Raw genomic sequence first — 23,329 nt, 5'->3', positions numbered from 1 at the left:
AACAAATATAATAATACAAATAAAATGTTTTTGTGGGGAAAAAATCTAAACTAAGACTAAAAACTATAAGAAACCTGATACATATACAATTATTAAAAAAAAAAAAAAAAAAAGTCAAGTGGCACGACAAGCCTGGTTCAGACATCACAAAAGTGTATCCATTGCACCGACTAATGGATTGACTTTAAAAAAGCTGGAGCCAGCTTTTGACTTTGCCAGACAAACAAAATGGAACAAAGTACAGCACAGTTGATAAAAGACTTTTATTTCAAAGAAACATTAGCAAACATGCCCTTCATTAATATATTATGTTCAAAGACTACGTCTTCCAAAGCCATTAATGAATTTTGCATAGTTATAAACAACATTGCAAATGTTTGGCTAAATGTTGCAATATTTTTGTAAACATATTTGCAGTAATCTTTTGGATGGATTTTTTTCAAGTCTCTAGCCACTTCAATCTACAACTTACCACCTGTGCCACGTCTGGGGCTCAATCATGTCAGTACAGTACTGAAGTGAAGCTGGAGGTAGACATGAAGGTTTAGACTACAAGGCAAGAACCAAGAAAGATGGGACAGCAGTCCTTGAGATGTTATATTTGGAGCATCCAGAACCATTGATATCAGTTCATTTTAAAACTGCAAGTAAATTTAACATGAAGGTCTTTGAGATGCAGCAAAAAAGCTTACATGGAGAACAGCCTGTGATCAGGAGAGAATTTGCAGATTTTAGTACCTGGTGATTTCTCCAGATTCAGATCCATACACCTGGAGCTGTGCTATAGTAGTGCTAACTACTCCAACACCATGTCATCAAAAAAATTCTAAGAATTAAATATAATTAACTTAAAAGTCAGACACAAAATAAAATTAAATTTTGGCTCAGAAGGGTGACCATGTGCTTTACTGGCAAGATCAGTCCAACCAATTGGGAAGCACAGGGTACTTGAAAGAGTGATCCACATCTAGACACAATATTTTACACAGTTTTGACCTGTGACTCTAGGCAAACACATGAGACATTGAAACAATTATTGGACAGTTGGAAGAGCTGCTCTGGATAATCCATTTGTAAAACAGTATATGCTCACAGAAGATCATAGAAGTAGTCCAAGCCTTGACCCAGCTCCCAGATTGAAATGCCAGTTCCCAGCTCACTGGCCAGGGCTATTCGCATCTCAATAGACTAGAAAAGAAACCCAACAAAGCACATTATGAGTGAAAGAAGAGAACAAACAGCAACCAATTTAGAAAGCATAGGCTGGCTTTTATTTTAGTAATTTTAAAACAGTACCACAATGCATTCTATGTAGAAAATATCCACATTCAAAAGCACCAGATCTGTTTTTATTAGGAAATCCTTTTAAAAAAGGAGTCCTCATCTTATGATAAAAGTCTATTCTCAAAAAGTAGGTTTAATCAGTAGGTTCTTTTCAATTATTTGTTTCTAGCTTGGATTTTGTTTATTGCTGGAAAGCTCCTATGGCTTGTAATGCATTTTTTTAAAGAAGAAATACTGGTATTTCTTATCCATTCTTATAAACCAACACAAACAATGAAAACAAAGATAAACATTCCAAGGAGTTGCATTTGGTCTGTCTTAATGTACGTTTGTAAAATATGGTCTGCGAGCAAAACAATGGAAGATAGATTAGAGAGTTGCGAGATGGTTTTGCAGAAGAATTCTAAAAATGTCCTAGACAGTGAGATAACAAATAAAATATTTGGGACACAGTTCAGAACTGAAGGTATTGAAAGTGTTGCATTGCTAGATAAAATCAATAGAAAGAGAGCAAGTGGAAATGCTGAGAGATGGTTTGGAAACACAAATTGCAATTAGTTTTATTTTTTTTTTAGTATTGTAAGCAAAAGAGACTGTTGGAAGCCCACGATCACCAACATCCGCATCAGACATGACAGAGGGAGAGAGCCTGGCATTTCTGCTCTTTTGTGTTTATTTTCATTATTGTACTCTTAGGCAATCCACTATAAAGACAGCAATATGTATCCAAAAATGCATTTAACAAATATTTCAAAGCTTAAGATTATTAAGTTGATAAAACAAGAATGAAGATGGTATTTAAATATATGGTATCATCAGCTATTGTACTTCTTCGAGATGAAGAAATAAAAAGTGCATTCAACAACTGAAACCACAGGGTATTGAAAAAGACATGCAGGTTATGATTGCTACACTCAAGCACAACTTAATAAGAAGAAGACGACAAATAATACAATACTCAATCAATAAATAATAATGGAAGAATAAAACTCTGTGTGTAATGTACTCACGACTGTAAACCTACTTTTGCCCACCCCTGTATAAAAAACATTTTATAAATGTCTTCTTTGTCTTACAGTGATCAGCGATAGTCATGATACATCTCACTTTATTATTTTACAGTAATTATAGCTATGATAAATCTCACTTTGTTATATTCTTTCAGGTTGACAAATGCCATATTATTCACATAAAATACTTCTGTGCGGTTTCATGTTTAAACATTCGCAATAGTTTTCGCTGTTCTTATAAAGTTTGGAAGACTGTCACTATATTGAATATTATACTTAAATTTATCACTTTTACTCTTTTATCAAGATACATAGTTACCTTTAGAGATGGATAGAAGACAACATGCTTTGCTCCGTTGGTCCTAAAGAAAAATAAAGTCGCATAAGAACTTTAATGAAGTGGTCTTACTGTACAATCGTGTCACATTTATTCAGCTGGCTTCAGGCCTTCTTTAATGTAGATTACTGTAGCTTTTTTGTTGCCTCATGTCATACTTAGATTTACAGTAGTCTCTTTAAAGAATATGTTAAGAAGGTGGAATGTCAGTGAAATGCATGATGGGGTTGTAAACTACTGTTATAATTCTGACAATATATATTTGAAATTGTATCTTGAAAACAATCCATCAAGATTACAGAGGCCATGAACAAGTCACTGAAGTATCATAAATGAAAAGTTATAGGCAGGATATAAACTCACACCCTGTGCATGAGTGACATTGTATCCCTTAAATCAGTTGCCTTTGGCCTTGTTCAATGATGTTATAAAGTTTAGACAAACAAAAAATGCTGGGTCTTATTTTCATATGTCACAAATGCAAAAGATGCAAACAACATAACTATACTTTATGAATACAAGCAAAACGTTAATAGCAGAAACCCAGCTGTTTCCGAGTTTATTGCTTAGTAAAAACATTTCCAAATCATAACAAAAATTAAACATAAAAGTACCTTTGCAGTCTTGAAAGCCAATGTTTGTGGTGCATTGGCATTGCTTCATTCAAACAAATAAAAACACATAACTCATTGTAGATTCTTACCCATTCGTGTCCACTTTAATCACTAGGCCACGCTACATATGTAATTCAAGAGATTATAGAATCTTCATTTACTGCAGTTTTTACATCAATAAAAGTGAATGTCACCAGAAGCTGAAGTTTTAATAATGGTATGCAAAAGTCTAACATCGATTGTATATAACAAAAAAAAAAAGTTTGAATGCCAAATTTTTTGTGCTGCCATTGGTTTCATTTCTATTTATGCCACATGCTAGGATCAAAAATAAGAACTAAATTCCACTTGGATTAATCCCCCCCATTTTTTATTGTTTAATGTTTATGGTTGAAATTGAGTCCCCTACATTTAAATGTGAATGGAATCAGGGTCTTTTGAGGAGAGTTGTTCTTGTTCTCATTACCTACATGTGATGCAACAAATATTCATAAATTAACTGAAGCAAAACATCAAAAACCTGCTGCTGAAGAGCTCATTTTAAGACGACAGAGTCACTTTTCTGCCTCACTCCGCACTGTCCGTGCAAAGCGGCCGCAGAGAGCTTAAACAACTCAGCACATCCACATAAAAAACAACAAGGGGTGAGCGAGCTATCTTGAAGGCTTTTACTGGACCTACTTTGTTGTAAAAAGGCGAATGATTTCTACGGTTGGATCAAGACGAAGAGAAGCGAGTGGACAGAGGTTCAAATTGCTGCGTACCACAACTAACCAGACCCAGGGGTTTATATACCTTAAGGATACGCTTTGGACATGACTGAAACAAGAGATAAAGGGGTGCCTACGTGATATGCCTGATAGAGTTTCTGGAGATGCCTTGAGAGGCAGTCTTAACTTCTATGTTTTGTTCTGTACCATCGCTGCTAGGGAATACCAAGGTGACCAAGGGCTCAGAGCTGAGAGTCACGTGTGCTTTGTGCTGACGTGTGCTTTGCAAACGCTAGAGTCTGTTGGTTTGTTCTGTGGTGTGAGATTTACATTAAAAAAATACATTTTGCTCTTAAAAACTTGGGTTTTGGTTGCCTCTAAGGAACCGTGTGGGAATTTTAAAGCTTTTTCCCTTTAGAAGGGTTTTTTTTTGCTTTTTTCGCCCGCACAAGAGCAAAAGTAGCTGGGTGTTTGGAAGTGCGCTTGGAAAAGTTATTTGTACTTGTTCTTTTTCTTGTTATCTGTATTTGAATTAGCATCGAGGCGGCAGGGTAGAAAGCAGCAGTAACTGATATCGGCATTTGTAAATAAATAACCGCGTCGTCGTAACAGCGATTCCTTAGTTTAAAGGAAAAGAAAAAAAGGCCGCGGCTGACTTCAAAGCAGTAAAAGGTGGAAACTCAGTAGTGCGCAGGTAAGCGCCTGCGTTAAGACACCGATCAGGCACAAGGAGCAGTAGGAGCAAATAAGGTAGTAAAGTTTTATTTATTTGTTTATTTTAGATTAAACAGTCCTTAGCCGTCCAGAGGCAGAACAATTAAGTGGGCGACAGCGTATTGGTTCATTAATACGGGGGAATACAAACAGTGCGAGTGAAGAGCTTATAAGTAAGAAGAGCGCAAAGCTAGAAGAGACAGAGAAAAGTAAAGTTAACCTCATAGAAAGGCAGGCAGCTGAGAGGGAGAACAGTACAGGAGCTTAAGGGGGAAAAGGTGTAAAATATCTGTAGCAGATCTTAGTGTTACCATTTAAGTTAAGGAGCAGCTGAAAGAAGAAGAAATTTAATTTTAAGAAAAAAAAAATATATAGTTAAGGCAGCTTAGTAATCCCAAATCAAATTTTAATAATGAGGCCAGTGCAATGCAAGTCCTGTTGGATGTTGGACTTTTAGCTGATGGTTTGGAAGAGCCTGTTGTCTATGAGGGCTACATCTGCAAGAGATGCCAGCTGATCCAGCACCTCGAGCTCAGGGTCGCTGAACTGGAGGAGGAGTTGGCTGACCTGCGTTGTAATAGAGAATTGGCGGACTTGGCCCAGGTGTCCTTTAGAGATAGTGTGCACCCCTAAGGTGGCGCGGAGGAGATTCCAGACCAGACAGGTAGGAATAGGTGGGTCACGGTCGCAAGGCGTAAGGTAAAGGGTGCACACTGTCCTGGGGCATCAACCCCAGAATTAGAAGTGTCTAACCGTTATCATGTCCTGGCGGAGCTGGACGGTGACTCTGATAATTCTGAGGTGGTAGGCAGGGTTGAGGAGCCCCAACGGGCCACCTCAAAACCAGTTCCCAAAAAGAGAGAGGTAGTGATAGTTGGGGACTCAATCATTAGGGGGATTGAAGCGCAGGTGTGCTCCAGAGAGAGAGAGAGTGTCAGACGGTGTGTTGCCTTCCGGGAGCACAGGTGGGAGACCTCCTGGAAGGGTGGATAGGCTCTTGGCCAGAGCGGGTGGATCCAGTTGTCATTGTCCACGTTGGAACAAATGACATACAAAGTCTGTCAGTTCTGCGATCCAAATTCAAAGAGTTAGGTACCAAGCTGAGGAGCAGAACTGACAAGGTAGTCTTCTCCGAAGTTCTGCCTGTGCCACGCCCAGTCCAGGTAAGATTGAGGAGATTAGAAGGCTTAACGCTGGCTCAAATCTTGGTGCAGGGTAGAAGGGTATAGGTTTATGGGGCATTGGGACTCCTTTTGGAACAGATGGGACCTGTTCCGCCGTGACGGGTTACATCTGAACCGGAGGGGCACCAATGTATTGGGGAGGCGTATGTGTAGGCTAGTCGAGGATTGTTTAAACTAGGGAATGGGGGGGCAGGGAGTTTAGGACAGGCCAGATTTAGATCTATACATGGAAGAACAAACAATGGTGTAGAAATAAAAATGCATAGTAATGTAAATTTTAAGCAAACACGTAAAGATAGAAGGATTAACACATTAAAAATAGCTTGCCTTAATGCTAGAAGTATCAAAAATAAGGTAAGTGAGTTGGAGTTGTATGTAGCAGAGCACAATTATGATATTATAGCAATAACGGAAACCTGGCTAAATAACAAAGATGGGGATGAGTGTAACATAGAGGGATACACATTTTTTAGGAAGGATAGACAGAACAGAAAAGGAGGTGGGGTTGCTGTTTATGCCAAACAGGAATTAAATGTAAGTCATCTTCAGTTGGATGATGAGCCCCATCTTAGTGAGGACATGTGGCTTCGCCTGGAAAATATTAGGGAAAAAGGTCTCATTTTAGGAGTGTGTTATAGACCACCCAATTCAGACAGTAATTTCAACACACATCTTTTAGTAATATCAAAAGGCAAGTTTACAGGGGATATTATAGTCATGGGGACTTTAATTATCCAAATATTAACTGGGATAACCTTACAGATGGAGGAGCACAAGAGCAGGAGTTTTAGAAGTAATCAGCGACTGTTTTTAACACAGCATGTTAAAGCACCAACAAGGGGTGAAGCCTATCTGGATTTAGTATTCTGTAATAATCAGGATAGAATTGAGGGTGTAGAGGTGATTGAACCACTAGGGTCAAGTGACCATAATGTAATACAATTCTCAGTATTTTGTAAGAGTACAGATGCAAAGACTAAAATTGTTAAGTTGAACTTTAGTAGGGCTAATTTTGAGCAGATGCGACAAAGTCTAAGTAGGATAGACTGGGATAAGCTTTTAAATGTGGAGACAGTCGAGGAGCAGTGGAACAGGTTTAAAATGTTTTACATGTAATGCAGGACAGATACATACCTAAATTTGGAAGTAATAGGAAACTAAAAAATCTCCACGATGGATTAATAAAGATTTAAAAAGAAGTTGCAAAGGAAAAACTGCTGTATAAGGCATATAAGACTAATGACTGCAAAGAGAACCGTGAGCGTATGAGAACATGAGGGCAACCATTAAGAAGGATATCAGAGAGGCTAAAAGACAGTTGGAGAGGAATATAGCAGATAAGGCAAAGAAGACCCCAAGAGATTCTTTCAGTATTTTAGTAGTAAAAGAACAGTTAAGGAGGAGGTCAAGTTCATCAGGAATAGTAAAGGGAATTAAAAGATACAGACAATGAAATAGCAGATGCCCTAAACTTACATTTTTCTGAGGTGTTTACAAGTGAGCAAGTGGATAACCTGCCAGAGGTAAACACAACTACTAAGGAGGTACTGAGGGATTTGGAAATTGTAGAGGGAGAAGTGCTGCTCAGATTAAATAAGATGAAATCAAACAAATCACCAGGCCCAGATAATATTTATCCTCGTGTTCTTAAGGAGGCTAGTGAGTACATATATAAACCCTTGACACATATTTTTAGGAAGTCACTGTGCACTGGAGAGATTCCAAAGGACTGGAAAATGGCAAATATCATCCCATTATATAAAAAGGGTGACAGGGCAGATCCAAGCAACTATAGGCCAGTAAGCTTAACAAGCATCACAGGAAAATTAATGGAAGGAATTATTAAGGATAAGATTGAGCAACACATGACAAGGACAGGAGTTATTCTGAACAGTCAGCATGGGTTCAGAAGGGGAGGTCGTGTTTTACTAACATGTTGGAATTCTATGAGGAGGCAACAAAAGGATACGATCAAAGTGGAGCTTATGATATTATTTATCTGGACTTTCAGAAAGCATTTGATAAGGTGCCACATGAGAGGTTGGGCATCAAGTTAAAAGAAGTGGGAATTCAGGGTGATGTTTTTAGATGGGTGCAGAATTGGCTCAGACACAGGAAGCAGAGGGTGATGGTGCGAGGAACCTCATCAGAACTGGCTGATGTTAAGAGTGGTGTTCCACAGGGGTCAGTGCTAGGGCCGCTGCTATTTTTAATATATATAAATGATTTAGATAGGAATATAAGTAACAAGCTGGTTAAGTTTGCAGATGATACCAAGATAGGTGGATTAGCAGATAATTTGGAATCCGTTATATCATTACAGAAGGACTTGGATAGCATACAGGCTTGGGCAGATTTGTGGCAGATGAAATTTAATGTCAGTAAATGTAAAGTATTACACATAGGAAGTAAAAATATTAGGTTTGAATACACAATGGGCGGTCGAAAAATCGAGAGTACACCTTATGAGAAGGATTTAGGAGTCATAGTGGACTCCAAGCTATCAACTTCCAAACAGTGTTCAGAAGCCATTAAGAAGGCTAACAGAATGTTAGGTTATATAGCACGATCTGTGGAGTACAAGTCCAAGGAGGTTATGCTCAACCTTTATAATGCACTGGTGAGGCCTCATCTTGAGTACTGTGTGCAGTTTTGGTCTCCAGGCTACAAAAAGGACATAGCAGCACTAGAAAAGGTCCAGAGAAGAGCGACTAGGCTGATTCCAGGTCTACAGGGGTTGAATTATGAGGAAAGATTAAAAGAGCTGGGCCTTTACAGTTTAAGCAAAAGAAGATTAAGAGGTGACATGATTGAAGTGTTTAAAATTATGAAGGGAATTAGTACAGTGGATCGAGACTTGTATTTTAAAATGAGCTCATCAAGAACACGGGGACACAGTTGGAAACTTGTTAAGGGTAAATTTCGCACAAACATTAGGAAGTTTTTCTTTACACAAAGAACGATAGACACTTGGAATAAGTTACCAAGTAGTGTGGTAGACAGTAAGACGTTAGGGACTTTCAAAACTCGACAAATCCCATAGGCCATTTATTGCATGATAGTGGACTCTTCTTCAACAGCACAATGTCTCCTATTGCTATATTTATGGTTCGGCAAGTCCATTTGCACCTGCTATGCAAAGCGGAAAGGCATTTAAGTCTCCAGCATGTCCAGAATGCTTACACTTGTCTCCACTGGCTTTTAAAAAGATCTTGCTCTGTGAAACCACCAGGAAGTGCAGACAGTTTGATCCGTGGCAACATGGAGTCAAAAATTGTCCTCAGCACATCATTATGCTCAGACTTGAACAAAGGGGCCAATGGTCTTGGCTCCCCACCGTAAGTCACCCTTTCTCTCAAGCAAAGGTGGTTGTAGCAAGGTGTGAAAAGTGAAGGTCGCCCATTTTCCAGCACATTTTTTTTTTTTAAAGTACCAACTGCCATTTTGTGAGCATTTCCGAGGCAAACTTCGCCTACAAGAACCCAAACTAGGTCCAGTTTTATAGCAAAGGGTGAATTATGAGGACCATTAATTTAATGCCTCACTTTGTGCACTCTGATGATGTCTCTTACATGGGTTGTCACCCGAGATGTGTGAAGAACTCTTCATCATGATGTCCTGTTGTGCTGCAGGTGATGTTTCCACTTCCTTGCAAGTAGGTGTGTTAGGCTGAGAGGTGACAGCGTCAAGTGTAAGCCATACTGTCTGTTCTTGTATAAACTCTGCTGATTGTGATGATGCTCTCTGGACATCTTCACTTCCTCCTACCTGCACCTCTGTAGAAAATGGTTGGTCACCTGAGATGCGTGAAGGACTCTTCATCATGACGTCCTGTTGTGCAGCAGGTGATGTTTCCATTTCTTTGCGTGTAGGTGAGTTAGGCTGAGGGGTAACAGCATCAAGAGTTACATACCCTGCTGTCCTTCTGTTAACTTGAGATGAGCTTCGGCGGCTGCGAATCTCACGATTTAGCTGATTTGTCGCAGTTGCTAATATTTCAGCTTCAGCTACTGCGGCAGCAGCCTCTTTTTCAGATTGAAGAGCCTCTAGTGCTGCCTCCAGTGCAATTCTCTCTGCCTCCATGCTTGTTCTCTTTTAATCACAAACTCTATCATTGTGAAGGATGCGCGTACACGCGCAGCTTCAGCCAACGCACAAGCTTTGACTGCAGAACTTTTTGCTGAGGTGTTGGAATAGCAGGTGTGCCTTGAATTGGCCACAGAATCTGATTCGGTTTTGTATACCTTCTCCATGTCTGCAACAATGGAGTTTGGGCTGTATAAGTTGAACTGAGTGCTTCTGTACCCAGCTACACCAACAGAAGACTGCCGATTTCAGGTGATTCAGGAGAGGCAAAGTAAATAAAGCTAAAACGCTTAAGGCAATCGGATCCCAATTCGGATTCTGTGTGATCTGATTTTCTCCTTGTTTATGGCCACAAGAAACGCCAATCTATATTGGAAAGCACAGCATGAGCAGCCCTTACTGCACCTTCAACCTGTCAGTAGGCGGAGTCAATTGATTTAAAAGATGCCATGGTGATGCTGCACTCCGATTGCGTTGTGAATACTGTCTTTCAGCCAAGTTGCCCAGAGATCCTCCCTTTGATTCCCTGGAACGAACGTCCCTTTACTTAGCAGGTGAGAAGCAATATTCTATGGTTCCGTCCCGCGCCGTGGAATTAACCTTTTACTAAGTTGCCGTAGGATCCTTCTTTGATCCGCGTGGCCAGAACGTTCCTTAACTTAGCGGTCTTAATGATTCTCTTGCAGTCTGTCTCGCGACGTACATTTGCCTTTTTACTTTTCTGCCTCACCTCGCACTGTCCGTGCAATGCAGCCGCAGAGAGCTTAAACAACTCAGCACATCCACATAAAAAACGACAAGGGGTGAGCGAGCTATCTTGAAGGCTTTTACTAGACGTACTTCGTTGTAAAAAGGCGAGTGATTTCCACGGTTGGATCAAGACGAAGAGAAGCGCGTAGACAGAGGTTCAAATTGCTGCATACCACAACTAACCAGACCCAGGGGTTTATATACCCTAAGGATACGCTTTGGCCGTAACTGAAACAAGAGATAAAGGGGTGCCTACGTGAGAGACATCTGGTGTATTGTATTCAAATGTTTATTATGCAACCTACGTGCATTATGCGAGTTTCATAGACTTTTATAGTACCACTGTGAGTGTGGGACATGACTGACTGGTGTGTTAATAATTGACAAGATGAAGGGGGAGCACAGTTCAACAAATAACAGTCTTAACTAACAAGATGTGGGGCAGAACAGTCACTATGCCACAGAACTAGAGTGCCTTACTTTTTGTATTCAAAAGAGTGCTCTGCTGAATGTTCATCCCATGACAGTTTAGGCTTGAATTCTTTCAGGATTTCCACATACCTACAATTTATACAAAAAACAATTAAAAACATAACATTTCACAGAAACATGAAACAGTGCAACTGTCTTGCCATAAAGTATAAAACTTCCTGGGGTCACGGTCACTAAACAATAATGACTTCTGTACCTGTAAGAGGTTTAGAGTTACATTTGCTTTCTTTCTTGAAGGCACTGTGATAAAATATAAAGCACATTCGCTAACTGTAAGACTGTAAAGCTGGAACAATAATATCTGCAATTGCTATTAAATTATTTTATGAGGTAACCTACATGAGGGATTTCTCTACACCCTGAATTCTTCCACAAGGAAAGCAGTGTCTCATTTTGTATGAAAGAGAACCGATCGACAGATTATTTAAATAATCAACCTGAAAACTCCACAAGGAACAACCTCTTGTGTGTGAGAAACAAAACAGCTCTAGGACAGATAATACACCATAATAATAATGTTGCTTCACATTAAAAATAATAAATACAACTTTGTACCCCCACTGTCACATATGTGAAGTCTGTTGAATTTTCCCTAGCAGCAGGCTTTATGCATTCACTGTTCGAGAAGCCTGAATATCACAGATTAGTTCAAGAGAAAGGCATTTATGAAACAGCATATAGAGCTTTTTGAGGAGTGGCAACAACATCCACACAAGCTACCTTGGCAAAACAAAATGAGCTCATTAATTCCATAGGTGAGAAGGGAATAGAGCATATAGTGAGTGACATTAAGCGGTTCAAATATTACTCCATTATTTCAGATTGCACACCCGATGTTAGCCATGTAGGAGCACAAAACATTATAAGAAGTGTCAAAATGAAGGCAATACCCAGGATTAAAGAGCACTTTGGGATAAATTTCAGAAACAGAGACAACAGGAAAAACTGTTTGCTGTTGTCCTGGACAGACACGAGGAACTAAATATTCTTTTCAATGACTGCAGAGGGCAATCATATGGCAACAGTGCCAACTTGAGGTGGAAGCACAAAGATATGCACACCAGACTGCTGCAAAAAATCCCAGAACTTTTTGTGCCATGTGCTGCCCACACCCCTAATTTAGTGGTAAGATATGCAGCCAGAGGCTCAACTGGTGCCATTGCCTTCTTTGGACATCTGCATCCAGGTGATGTTTCATATATAGTCAGAGCCAGGCATAGCCAGTGACTCCTAGGAACAGTCTAGGTTACAACCAAGAAAAGTATGGTGACTACTGGAAAGTCAGTTGACAACACGAAAAGACAGCAACGGGCTAGCATCACAACCTGTGTCTTCTGTGAGGAAGAACCCCAACAAGCTACGGAAAGCCCTAAAGAGAGATACCCCCAAGAGATCCCGAGAGAAGGGGAGGATGAGATCTCCGATCAGCCAGACAAAAGGTTGACGACCTATGTGAACGGACAGAATACGAGTACAACATGCATGTGCAGAAAGCTGTGCAAGAACCAACATGGCCTAAAAATCCATCAGGCCAAAATGAAGTGTTTGGAGCAGGAGGAGGAGGTACAATGCACAGGTCTTGGACCTGGTGAGACGCAGAGCCCAGTCCCTCCTCGCACCTTAGCCTCCCAAACCCGGCAGAGTAGTTCCACAGCCACGGATTTAGTGGCCTCCAGCCAGCAAACGGAGAAATTGGATGCAGCTTGATCAGGACGTGTCCAACATTATCCAAACTACAGCCAAAGGAGATGTCAACAGGTGACTCCAAACAATGACCACAATCATCGTCAGTTATGAATCTGAGAGGTTTGGTCAGATGGAGAAGGGCAAGACCAAGTCCACCTCATATACTATGGAACTGCAGGGCCCTCAACATACATTATATCCGCTAAGAGCTTCGAACCCTGAAGAAGCAGTACAAGACAGCTGCTGATGAGGAAAAGTGGGCATTGGCAGAACTGCACAACATCCTGCGGAAGACGCTGATGACCCTTCGCAGAGCAGAATGGCACAGGAATCGGGGAAGAGAGAGAGTGAGGAGGTGGGAGGCTTTTTTTTCCCAATCAATTTGGTTGTACGAAACAACTGCTAAGGGATGAGCACGGTGGGCATCTTGAGTGTTCATTGGAGGAAGTAAAGTGCTTAGTCCAGGACATAATGAGCAATCCTAGAGGGGATCAAGATCTCGATGCCAATAAAGCCCTCATCAACCCTGCCATCCCAATAACATCATTCAAGCTGGGTATGCCGAGTATGAAGGAGATCGAGGAGGTCATCAAGGCAGCCCGATCAGCTTCCACTCCAGGCCCGAGCAGCGTACCCTACCTTGTCTATAAGCGCTCATGAGAACAGAGGTGACCTTGCTGTGTTGTGGTTGGATCTGGCCAATGCCTATGGGTCTATACCACACAAGCTGTTTGAGCTCACACTACATAGCCACCATGTTCCCAGGAAAACCAAGGATCTGATCCTGCATTACTATAACAACTTCAGGATAAGGGTCACTTCCAGGTCAGAAATATCAGACTGGCATCAGCTTGGCAAGGAAATAACAGGGTACACCATCTCCGTTATTCTTTTTGCCCTTTTGCCTGACTAAGTCGGGTGTACGACAGCCCCCAATAAGAGCCTGTATGGGTGAGCTAACCATCACGACATCATCGGTCCCAGGGAGCAGGTGGATGCTACAAGGACTTGAAAGACTCGTCACATGGTCAAGGATGAGTTTTAATCCTTCCAAGTCAAGGTCCATAGTGCTAAAGAAGGGGAAGGTGACTGATAAGTACCGATTTGCTGCCGTGGAAACAGTCATCCCATCCATCACAGAACAGCCAGTCAAGAGTTTGGGGAAAGTCTTTGACTCAAGTCTGAAAGACACAGCTGCCTTTCAGAAGTCCACCCAGGAGCTTGGGACATGGCTCACCAAGGCAGATAGGTCTGGCCTGCCTGGTAGGTTTAAAGCCTGGATCTATCAGCACTCAATCCTGCCCCGAGTCTTGTGGCCTCTGCTAGTATATGCAGTCACGCTTTCAACAGTCGAGTCCCTTGAAAAGAAGATCAGCAGCATTCTTCGGAGGTGGATGGGACTCCCACCTAGCCTCACCAGCGCAGCACTTCATGGGACAAGTAACATCCTGTGGTTACCATTTAGCGGCCTTACTGAAGAATTCATGGTAGCAAACACCAGAGAAGCCCTATGGTACAGGGACTCCAAGGATTGTAAGGTGTCAGCAGCTGGCATTGAGGCGAGGACAGGCAGGAAATGGAGGGCAGAAGGCTGTGGCGGTGGCAGAGTTACGCCTGAGACTGAAGGCTCTGGTGGGCACCGTGACAACAGGTAGAGCAGGTCTGGGCTACTTCCCAAAGACCCAGGGCAAGGAGAAAATCCATCTACTCCAGGAAGAGGTCCGAGCAGGGGTGGAGGAAAAGAGAGTGAGCAGGGTAGTAGGACTCTGGCAACAGGGTGCATGGACAAGGTGGGAGAGTACTCTCCAGTGAAGGATCACCTGGTCGGACATCATGCCGGGAGATTTCTTTCATGTCTAGTTCCTAGTGCACATGGCCTACGATGCCCTACCAAGCCCAGTAAACTTCCGCAAACCTCCACGTCTGGGTGAAGAGCCAGACACCCTCATGTCCAGTTTGTTCAGGAAGAGGCACTCTAGAACATCTGCTCAGCAGCTGCCCTAAGGCTCTGGCAGTTGGCTGCTACCGATGGCACCATGGCAAGGTGCTCCAGACAGTTGCTGAAAGCTTGGCTGCAGCCGTCAACACAAGCAAACTCCTCCACGGCTCAAAGAAGGCAGTTATCTTTGTTAAAATGGGAGAGCAATCCCAGGCAAAGGCAGTAACAACAGGCCTCTTCCACACAGCCTCTGACTGGCAGCTGCAGGCTGACTTGGGAAAGCAGCTAAAGTTCCCGCAGCAAATTGTAACATCATCACTCCGACCAGAAATGATCATTACCTCCGTGACCTCAAAACAGCTGATCATGATGGAACTGACAGTGCCCTGGGAAGAGCATACTGAGGAAGCTAACGAGAGGAAACGTGCCAAGTATCACGAGATGGTGGAGGAGTGCAGGGACAGAGACTGGAGGGTACTCTATGAGCCAAAAGAAGTTGGCTGCAGAGGATTTGGAGGACGCTAACTTTGCAGAGTCCTCACATGGCTGGGCATAACTGAAGCGGCCAAAAAGAGGGCCATTAAATCCATAAGTGAGGCCGAAAAGAAAGCTTCAAGGTGGCATTGGATAAAGAGGGCTGATCCGTGGATCGCTACTGGGAAAAAGTTGGGTATTGATCAACCCCAGTTGGGTTGCCTGAGCAAGTGTGTATGATGTTGCAAGTCCCGAAACAGCCAATGATCACTGATGATACGTCCCAGTGCATCCAGGTGATGTTTCTTATATAACTTCTTTTCAGATGCACTTTAAAGGTCTACTATCTTGATAAAACATGTGAATATCACAATACTTGTGCTAGTCAGAGCCCCACAGCAAAACCATGCCTATGGCCACAAAATGTAAAAACAAAATTTCAAAAAAGTCTGCACAAAAAGAAGTATTCATATTTTGCTCATTAAAATATCATTATTTTTGTATTTCTAGAAAAGATAGTTGTGTTTTCAATTTGCAAAATGTGGACAACTTTCTCATTTTGTGTTTGATTTTTCACAAGAATAATCGAAAGCAAATTCTGTGATGCAATATTTAAGTAAATCATGAATTATCCATATGTTTTAAAATAAAAGCATACAGTATCACCAACAGAAACACTGCTGGCAGTACAAGTGTATGCAAGGAAAACAAAATATGATTGTGCAAATGACACTGTATACCAATCATGACAGCATGTTCTTTATAACATAAGAAGTTTGACAAATTAGAGGAAAACATTCAGGTCATCAAGCTCATCTGGTTAAATAACTGCCCTTAAATTTCATCTAGATAGTTCTTTCAAGTTGTCAAGGTTTCAGCTACAACTACGTGACTCAGTACTTTGATCCAAGACTCTCTGGATAAAGAACTGCTTCCTGGTTTCAGACTTAAAACATTTCTGCCTCTTAATTTCCACTGGTGTTTCAAGTATGTGATTAACTATGTAAATTAAAAAACAAAAACATGACTTTTCAGCTTTCTCTGGTTAAATATAAAGAGATTTAATTAATTAGTCTGTTAGAGTATGTCATCCAGTTTAGCTCTGGGATGCAAGTTGTCTGGTTACCCTTTTCTGCACAGCATCAAGTGCTGCTATGTCTTTTTTGTAGTATGGGGACCAAAACCAGTCAGAGCTCCAGATGCGGTCTCACTAGTGCGTTATGCAGCCTGATGATTTATATTCAACAGTTTGAACAAAATAACATTTTAGCTGCCTTTTTAATTGCTTCCATAAGCTGTCTAAAATACAGAAATGTTGTGTCAAACTAAATCCTGCACTTTCCTTTTGCTAGAATATTGCAGTTTCCATTTCCCTACATTAAACTTCATTTACCAAGGTTCTGCAAATTTGACAAGTCTGTAATGAATCTGACCTGATCTGCTGAAATAGGTTGATTGCTAACACTCACTTTCCTAAACTGTAAGGTGGCTAATAAATAGATAGGCCAATATCACCCTATTAAGTGCCCAGCTGTATGTCCCCTTTTTGAAATAATCATTTCCAAACAGTCAAGTGAATACATACGGTATATAAAAAAAGGCCGTTATATGGCAACTTCAGCCAAGCAGGAAAAAAATATACATTTAAAAAAGAAAGACATGAAGATGAAAACAGCAATAACCCTTTTTCCTCCTCAACACACAATAACACCCTATACATGTGAATAAAATATATACAGTGGAATATACACCCCAGTACCATCTGAAGTTCACACAATAGTTCAAGTTGTTTGATTATAATGAGTGAATGAATTTCATTGGCCAACCAATTACTCTGAAAATGTCAATGTCAAATGTTTCACCATTTGCGCCATTATAAAAAATGACTCCCAACGAGCTCAGCCGAGTCCACTAGTTTTAATTAAATGCAAGATACATGTTTCTGGAGAGGTTTTCTAACATTCATCTATCTATACAGGTCTTTGAGGCTGTAGAACCTTTCTCAATGGCCAATGCAAATGCTGATTAGTTTAGCTAGTTTTCCAGTCCCGTTTTCCTCCAACAGCGGTACTTCTCCTTTTGAAAAATGGCACAATCTATGCAGATTCCTTCTACAACTGGACGTCCAGCCTTGAGGGGTGTTGATGTCAACCACCTGTCTATTCCTAAAACAGGATCTATGAGCTATCTTTGTGTCCACATAAGCAAACCAGACAGACAAGCTGAAAACACATAATATTTTCTATGTGTCAGTTTACTAACTATTCAGAATCATTGCCATTAATATACAAGAGAAAAAAGTACCAATCCCAGCACAGATTCCTAGAGTGTCACCATAGATGCCCTAAAATACCGCCAATTATATACTATTTTCCTCTTATCTATATTGTTTGTTGTTTCGAAATTTACCCCCGGTGCCATTTGTTTTTTTACTTTCAATATAAAATCTTTGGAGTGAAATTGTACCAAATGTTTTTTGACAGTCTTAATTGTTCCATATAGTTTGCTTTTGCTTACTATTCCAGTTGTCGGATCAAAAAGTCAGATTGAATTTGGCAGGATCTTCACTTCATCAACCCATGCTGGAAGTTGTTTAGTATATAATTTTCAAATAAATAGACTCTTATTGATTTTTGGATTATAATTTACATCATTTTGCACGAGACAGAACTAATGGTTATGAGTTGGCATAATTTGTAGGTAATAGTACTCTGATTGTATCTGCATGAATGGTACTCAGGCCATTTGAAAGTCATACTACTGTCTCTCAGCCTCATGTTCACTTTCACTTTGAAGCTGACATGAGGGTCTTTATTTCAGAGTGACCCTGTGATGTGCTGTTTTTAATCACAATTAAATTGTAAGCTTACTGTAAAATGTTTTTGCGGTCACTTTGCAAATATCAATGTGCATCAAAGTAGACAAGCTCTTGTCTAAAAAGTGGCTTCTGTAATTGTTTCTGATAATGCTGACCTATGAAAATACCTGCACACAAGCAGCACTGCATTAAGGCAGCAAGAAAGACAACAGAAATATTTTCTGAGACTTCTAGACTTAACAGTACCAATTAGATATATAAAGGAAGTGGACTGATGTTTGCCAGCAAGCTGGTTTCATTTCTCATTGAAGACAACAGAATATAACTGCCCTATTTCTGATTTTCAATTTTGTTATTATAACAATTTTAAGAAGTCTTTTAATTGTCAGCAGCGCTCGCTTTAGCCACCTCATCCAACATGTATTTTTACAAAGAGTCTTCTTCACAAAGGTTAAAGTACATGTGTATTAACAAAAAACCTTGTAAGTTGAAGGATAAAATAGGTTAGTTTTGACTTACCTTAGTTGTATAAATTATTTCTTGTGTTTCAACTTATACACTGTTAAAATAGTTACACATTTTCACAGTTATGACAGAAAACCATTACACATCTCAGTCTTTTTGCCATGCTTGTCTACAGCGTATTGGTCTGGAATTACTATTCTGTTCTTATGGGCTAGTGTCTCATTTTCAACCTTCCAGTCATCAGGAGCTAATTTTGCCTTAAGTGATTGATAGAATATTCTTATTAAAGGTTTATAAATGATGATTTCATTTGTTGCAACAGTGTTGGGAATAGCGCTGGAGTTATATTAGTCTTTAATTAGGATATGAAGCACTTCTTACTCTTCTATTTAAATTCAGTATACACTGAGCTTCTGTATATCTCTGCTAGAGGCAATACATTTATTTCTTATTTTACAAACAAATATGTATAAATATTTAGTTAATTTGCCTTTTTGTTTCTTATTTTCAGTGATTATTTTCCCCCCCAAGTTCATCCCTAAGGATTCTTAAATTCTCTTGCTTTTTTCTTCAGTAGTACTCAAAAACTGTTCTGTTTGTTTGTTTTCAAAAGTAATTATTTTCTCAGTTCCTCTCCTATCCTTTGGATTTATTAACAGTTCAGCTAGATCACAGATTGTGACATGTGAGAAAAACAAAATACACAAACAAATATCTGGAAACGGTGTTCAGTATGACTAAAATTACCTGTTCCCCAAGACTGGATCTATTGATCCTGCAGATAAAGAATAGTCCATTCCATAAAAGTTGAGACCCAGCAGAATCTTCCTTCTCCACTTGGATTCTGGGTCTAATGATTGAACACAGGCTCGCATCCAGGGCAGAGGAGAGCTTGGACCAGGCCTGTAAAGATGACATAAATAAGTGAAGTAATTAAGCTTTCAGTTACGAAGAATTATCCACATCATGCTATTATGCTCCATTATTCCCTTCTATGACAACAGACTTATTTTAATATTACAAATCTCAATTTCTGTCAGATCCAAATACTGTACCTTTTCCATCATACAAATGTAGACAGGTGCCTTAGCGCCTATTATGAAGTATTGGGGGAGAAGAGATAACAATGTGGAATTTCCCTCTTTTTAGTTTAATTGTGTGTCAGTATACATACCTTTTAAAGTATACCTAACTAGTAACAAATGTATATCTCACTCAAGTGCAAAAGTACATGTTCTCCCCAAGAAAATACACAACTATATGGGAAAGTTAGTGAGTTACAAATTCCCAGGGACCACTCTATATGATGTTATCACAAAGATTAAATGTATCTTGTAACACACCAAGTACTACTATTCAATTCTGCATTACATTATAATCAATGGTTTCCTTTATTTGTCTTAAGTTCAAGTTGAAATTATATCATTGAAGACAAAAATGTACCAATAAGTTGCTTCACAACACGTACACAGGAACATCGCAATGCAGTCAGAAGACCATACCTTATTAATCCACCATCACTCTTCACCTGCTATATATTGCCTTTGATTCCTGTATGTCTAATCATGTTCCTATGTTAATGATTCCTGATAGGTATTGAAAGCTTAGAACTAAAAAAATGCTTTAAAATTAATGATATTAGAAATAATATAGTATATCTCCCCAACACTGCGGATCCACCTAAGCCAAAGTACTAAGTTATAAACAAATTAAATTCTTTCACCAGGATAGATTTACCTGATTTACATAGAATTTCTCAACTGAGAGAGAGAGAAAAAGAGTGAAGGCTGGACGCATACAGTAAGGCTTGTTTTTAAAGAGACAGATTCAGGCATTGTTTTAACCTCTCTGTATTTAATGAAGACTTTTTTCTATTGGATTTTAACCTCCACTTCACTTCTGTTTACAGTGATCAGTTTGTAACATGCATTGTTGCAATGTTACTTTTCTTGGTGGTTTATTAAATTACGGATTTTTCAAATGTTCATTTTTTTTCCCTGTGCTTAAAAACTCATTAAAAAACTGTTTTAGCGGCGGTTAAATGGCGCTATAAGCAAACTCTTGCAGTGTTAGTTCTCTTTGTTGTTCAAGGTTTCCTCAGTGTTATTCAGTGTTTTTACATTTAGTTTACTATTATGCTGTGCATTCTATGGTATGATTAACTATATTTGTGCTTAAAAATACTAAAAAATATATATATATTTACATACAGTTCGTTCCGGAATGGATTAATTGTATTTACATACAATCCTATGGGGGAAATTACTTCGATTCACGACCAAATCGGTTTACGACCTGAGTTTTGGAACGAATGATGGTCGTAAACCGAAGTTCCACTGTAGGCCAGTGGTCAGCCTAATAGGCGGACCATCTTACAACTTGTCAAAAAGACTTTTTCAGTTACTCAAACATTTAACTTATGACTAAGAATATTCGGTGAACAGCGCCGAGGTAGCATCACAAGGCTTGAAAGATGTATCCATCGCTGAGGACGAGGTCATGGTCTCGTTTGACGTTGTGTCGCTATATACCATGATTCTGATTCATTTGGCCACAGAAACGCTATTAATGAGACTAGGAAGTGACCCCACCATAGAGACAAGAACCAAACTGTCCATTAAAGACATAATGCACCTGATATCACTTTGCCAAAGTACTTTCATTTCAACAGCAAATATTACATTCAAAAAGAAGGCATGCCAATGGGATCACCGTTATCAGGACTTCTAGTGGAACTGGTAATGCAGCGATTTGAAAACGTGGCTCTATCCCAGTTCACACCCAAAATTTGGATATGCTACGTAGATGACACATTCGTCATACTAAAACATGATCAGCTGAATGAATTCTACAAACACATCAACCCAATATTCCCTGCAATCCAATTCACCATGGAAAAATAAATGAACCGACACATCAGCTTCCTGGACATCAACATTGAAAGAAGTAATGACACCACCCTGACCACAAGTGTTTACCGTAAAGAATGGTACGCAGACAAGATATTACACTTTGCCAGCAACCACCCTGTATCTCATAAACGGAGCTGTGTTAAAATTCTATTCAGAAGAGTCCACACCCATTGTAATACGAAGGAGACAAAAATGAATGAAAGACGCTATCTCTTCCCGTCTTTTCACTTCAAACGGATACTCAAAAACATTCATAAATCAAATCTTACACAGAAGACGGCAAAAAACTCAGCAAACAATCAACTTGAATCTGAACCCCCACCCCACCTGGCACTCACTTCCTTATCACCACAAGGTGTCTGAAGGTGCAGCACAAATCCTGGCCAGGTCAGGCGTCAGAATAGCACACAAAACCACAAACAATCTGCGCAGGGTCATCTTCAATGCTAAAAACAAGAAATCGACAGCAGAAACAAGAAACGCAGTTTATAGCATTCCATGCAGTTCTTGCTCAGCGGTACACATAGGACAAACATCAAAAAGAATCGCAACACGTATACAGGAACATCGCAACACCGTCAGAAGAACAACAACAACAACATTTATTTATATAGCACATTTTCATACAAGGACTTGCGATCATTGATCTATACACACACTAAATCAACACGACATACATTTAACTGGGACAATGTACAAGTAAAATTTAAAGTCAGTACTAAAAGTGCCAGAAAGCTGGCTGAATCTTGGGTATCAAATGAGAACGCCATCAACAGACACTTGGACATAAATCCAGCATATGCAAACTTAAGAAGAACATGTTCGTAATAAACAAAACTTTACACCCAATAAAGTTCCTGATCACAGACTTAACCACCTCCCCATATATATATATACATACATATATATATATATATATATATATATATATATATACATATATATATATATATATACATATACATATACACATATATATATATATATACATATATATATATATATACATATATATATATATATACATATATATATATATATACACATATATATATATATATACATATATATATATACACATATATATATATATATACATATATATATATATATATATATATATATATATACATATATATATACATATATATATATATATATATATATATATATACATATATATATATATATATATATATATATATATATATATATATATATATATATATATATATACATATATATATATATATATATATATATACACATATATATATATATATATATATATATATATACATATATATATATATATATATATATACATATATATATATATATATATATATATATATATATACATATATATATATATATATATATATATATATATATATATATATATATATATATATATATATATATATATACATATATATATATATATATATATATATATATATATATATATATATATATATATATATATATATATATATATATACATATATATATATATACATATATATATATATATATATATATATACATATATATATATATATATACATATATATATATATATATATACACATATATATATATATATATATATATATACATATATATATATATACTAGAAAATACCAAGCTTACAGTGGAGAAGTAGTGTGTTAAAGAAGCAATGAAAATGAAAAGGAAACATTTTGAAAATAACGTAACATGATTGTCAATGTAATTGTTTTGTCACTGTTGTGAGTGATGAGTGTTGTTGTCATATATACACACACACACATAAACATATATATATACATATACATACATATATATATCTACATATATACACATACATAT

At 38.7% G+C, this 23,329-nt stretch overlaps 1 protein-coding gene across 4 annotated transcripts in view; it reads right to left on the bottom strand.

Moving 5' to 3' along the window:
* Nucleotides 1-246: 246 nt before the first annotated feature.
* The window catches only part of chid1 (chitinase domain containing 1), a 133,605-nt gene continuing 110,522 nt past the window's right edge, over nt 247-23,329 (bottom strand). For all 4 annotated transcript variants that reach the window (XM_039763708.1, XM_039763681.1, XM_039763699.1 and 1 more), the window contains exons 10-13: nt 19,311-19,466; nt 11,170-11,250; nt 2,614-2,656; nt 247-1,188 (exon numbers count right to left, since the gene is read on the bottom strand). In XM_039763708.1, coding sequence (XP_039619642.1) covers nt 1,090-1,188; nt 2,614-2,656; nt 11,170-11,250; nt 19,311-19,466 — 379 coding nt within the window. In that variant the 3' untranslated portion in view covers nt 247-1,089. The remainder of the gene's footprint in view (nt 1,189-2,613; nt 2,657-11,169; nt 11,251-19,310; nt 19,467-23,329) is intronic.

This window comes from Polypterus senegalus, chromosome 1, assembly GCF_016835505.1.
Source record: "Polypterus senegalus isolate Bchr_013 chromosome 1, ASM1683550v1, whole genome shotgun sequence".
NCBI classification, from domain to species: Eukaryota; Metazoa; Chordata; class Cladistia; order Polypteriformes; family Polypteridae; genus Polypterus; species Polypterus senegalus.
The sequence above is the reverse complement of the archived record's forward strand: the minus strand, read 5'-3'. Positions and strand labels throughout refer to the sequence as shown.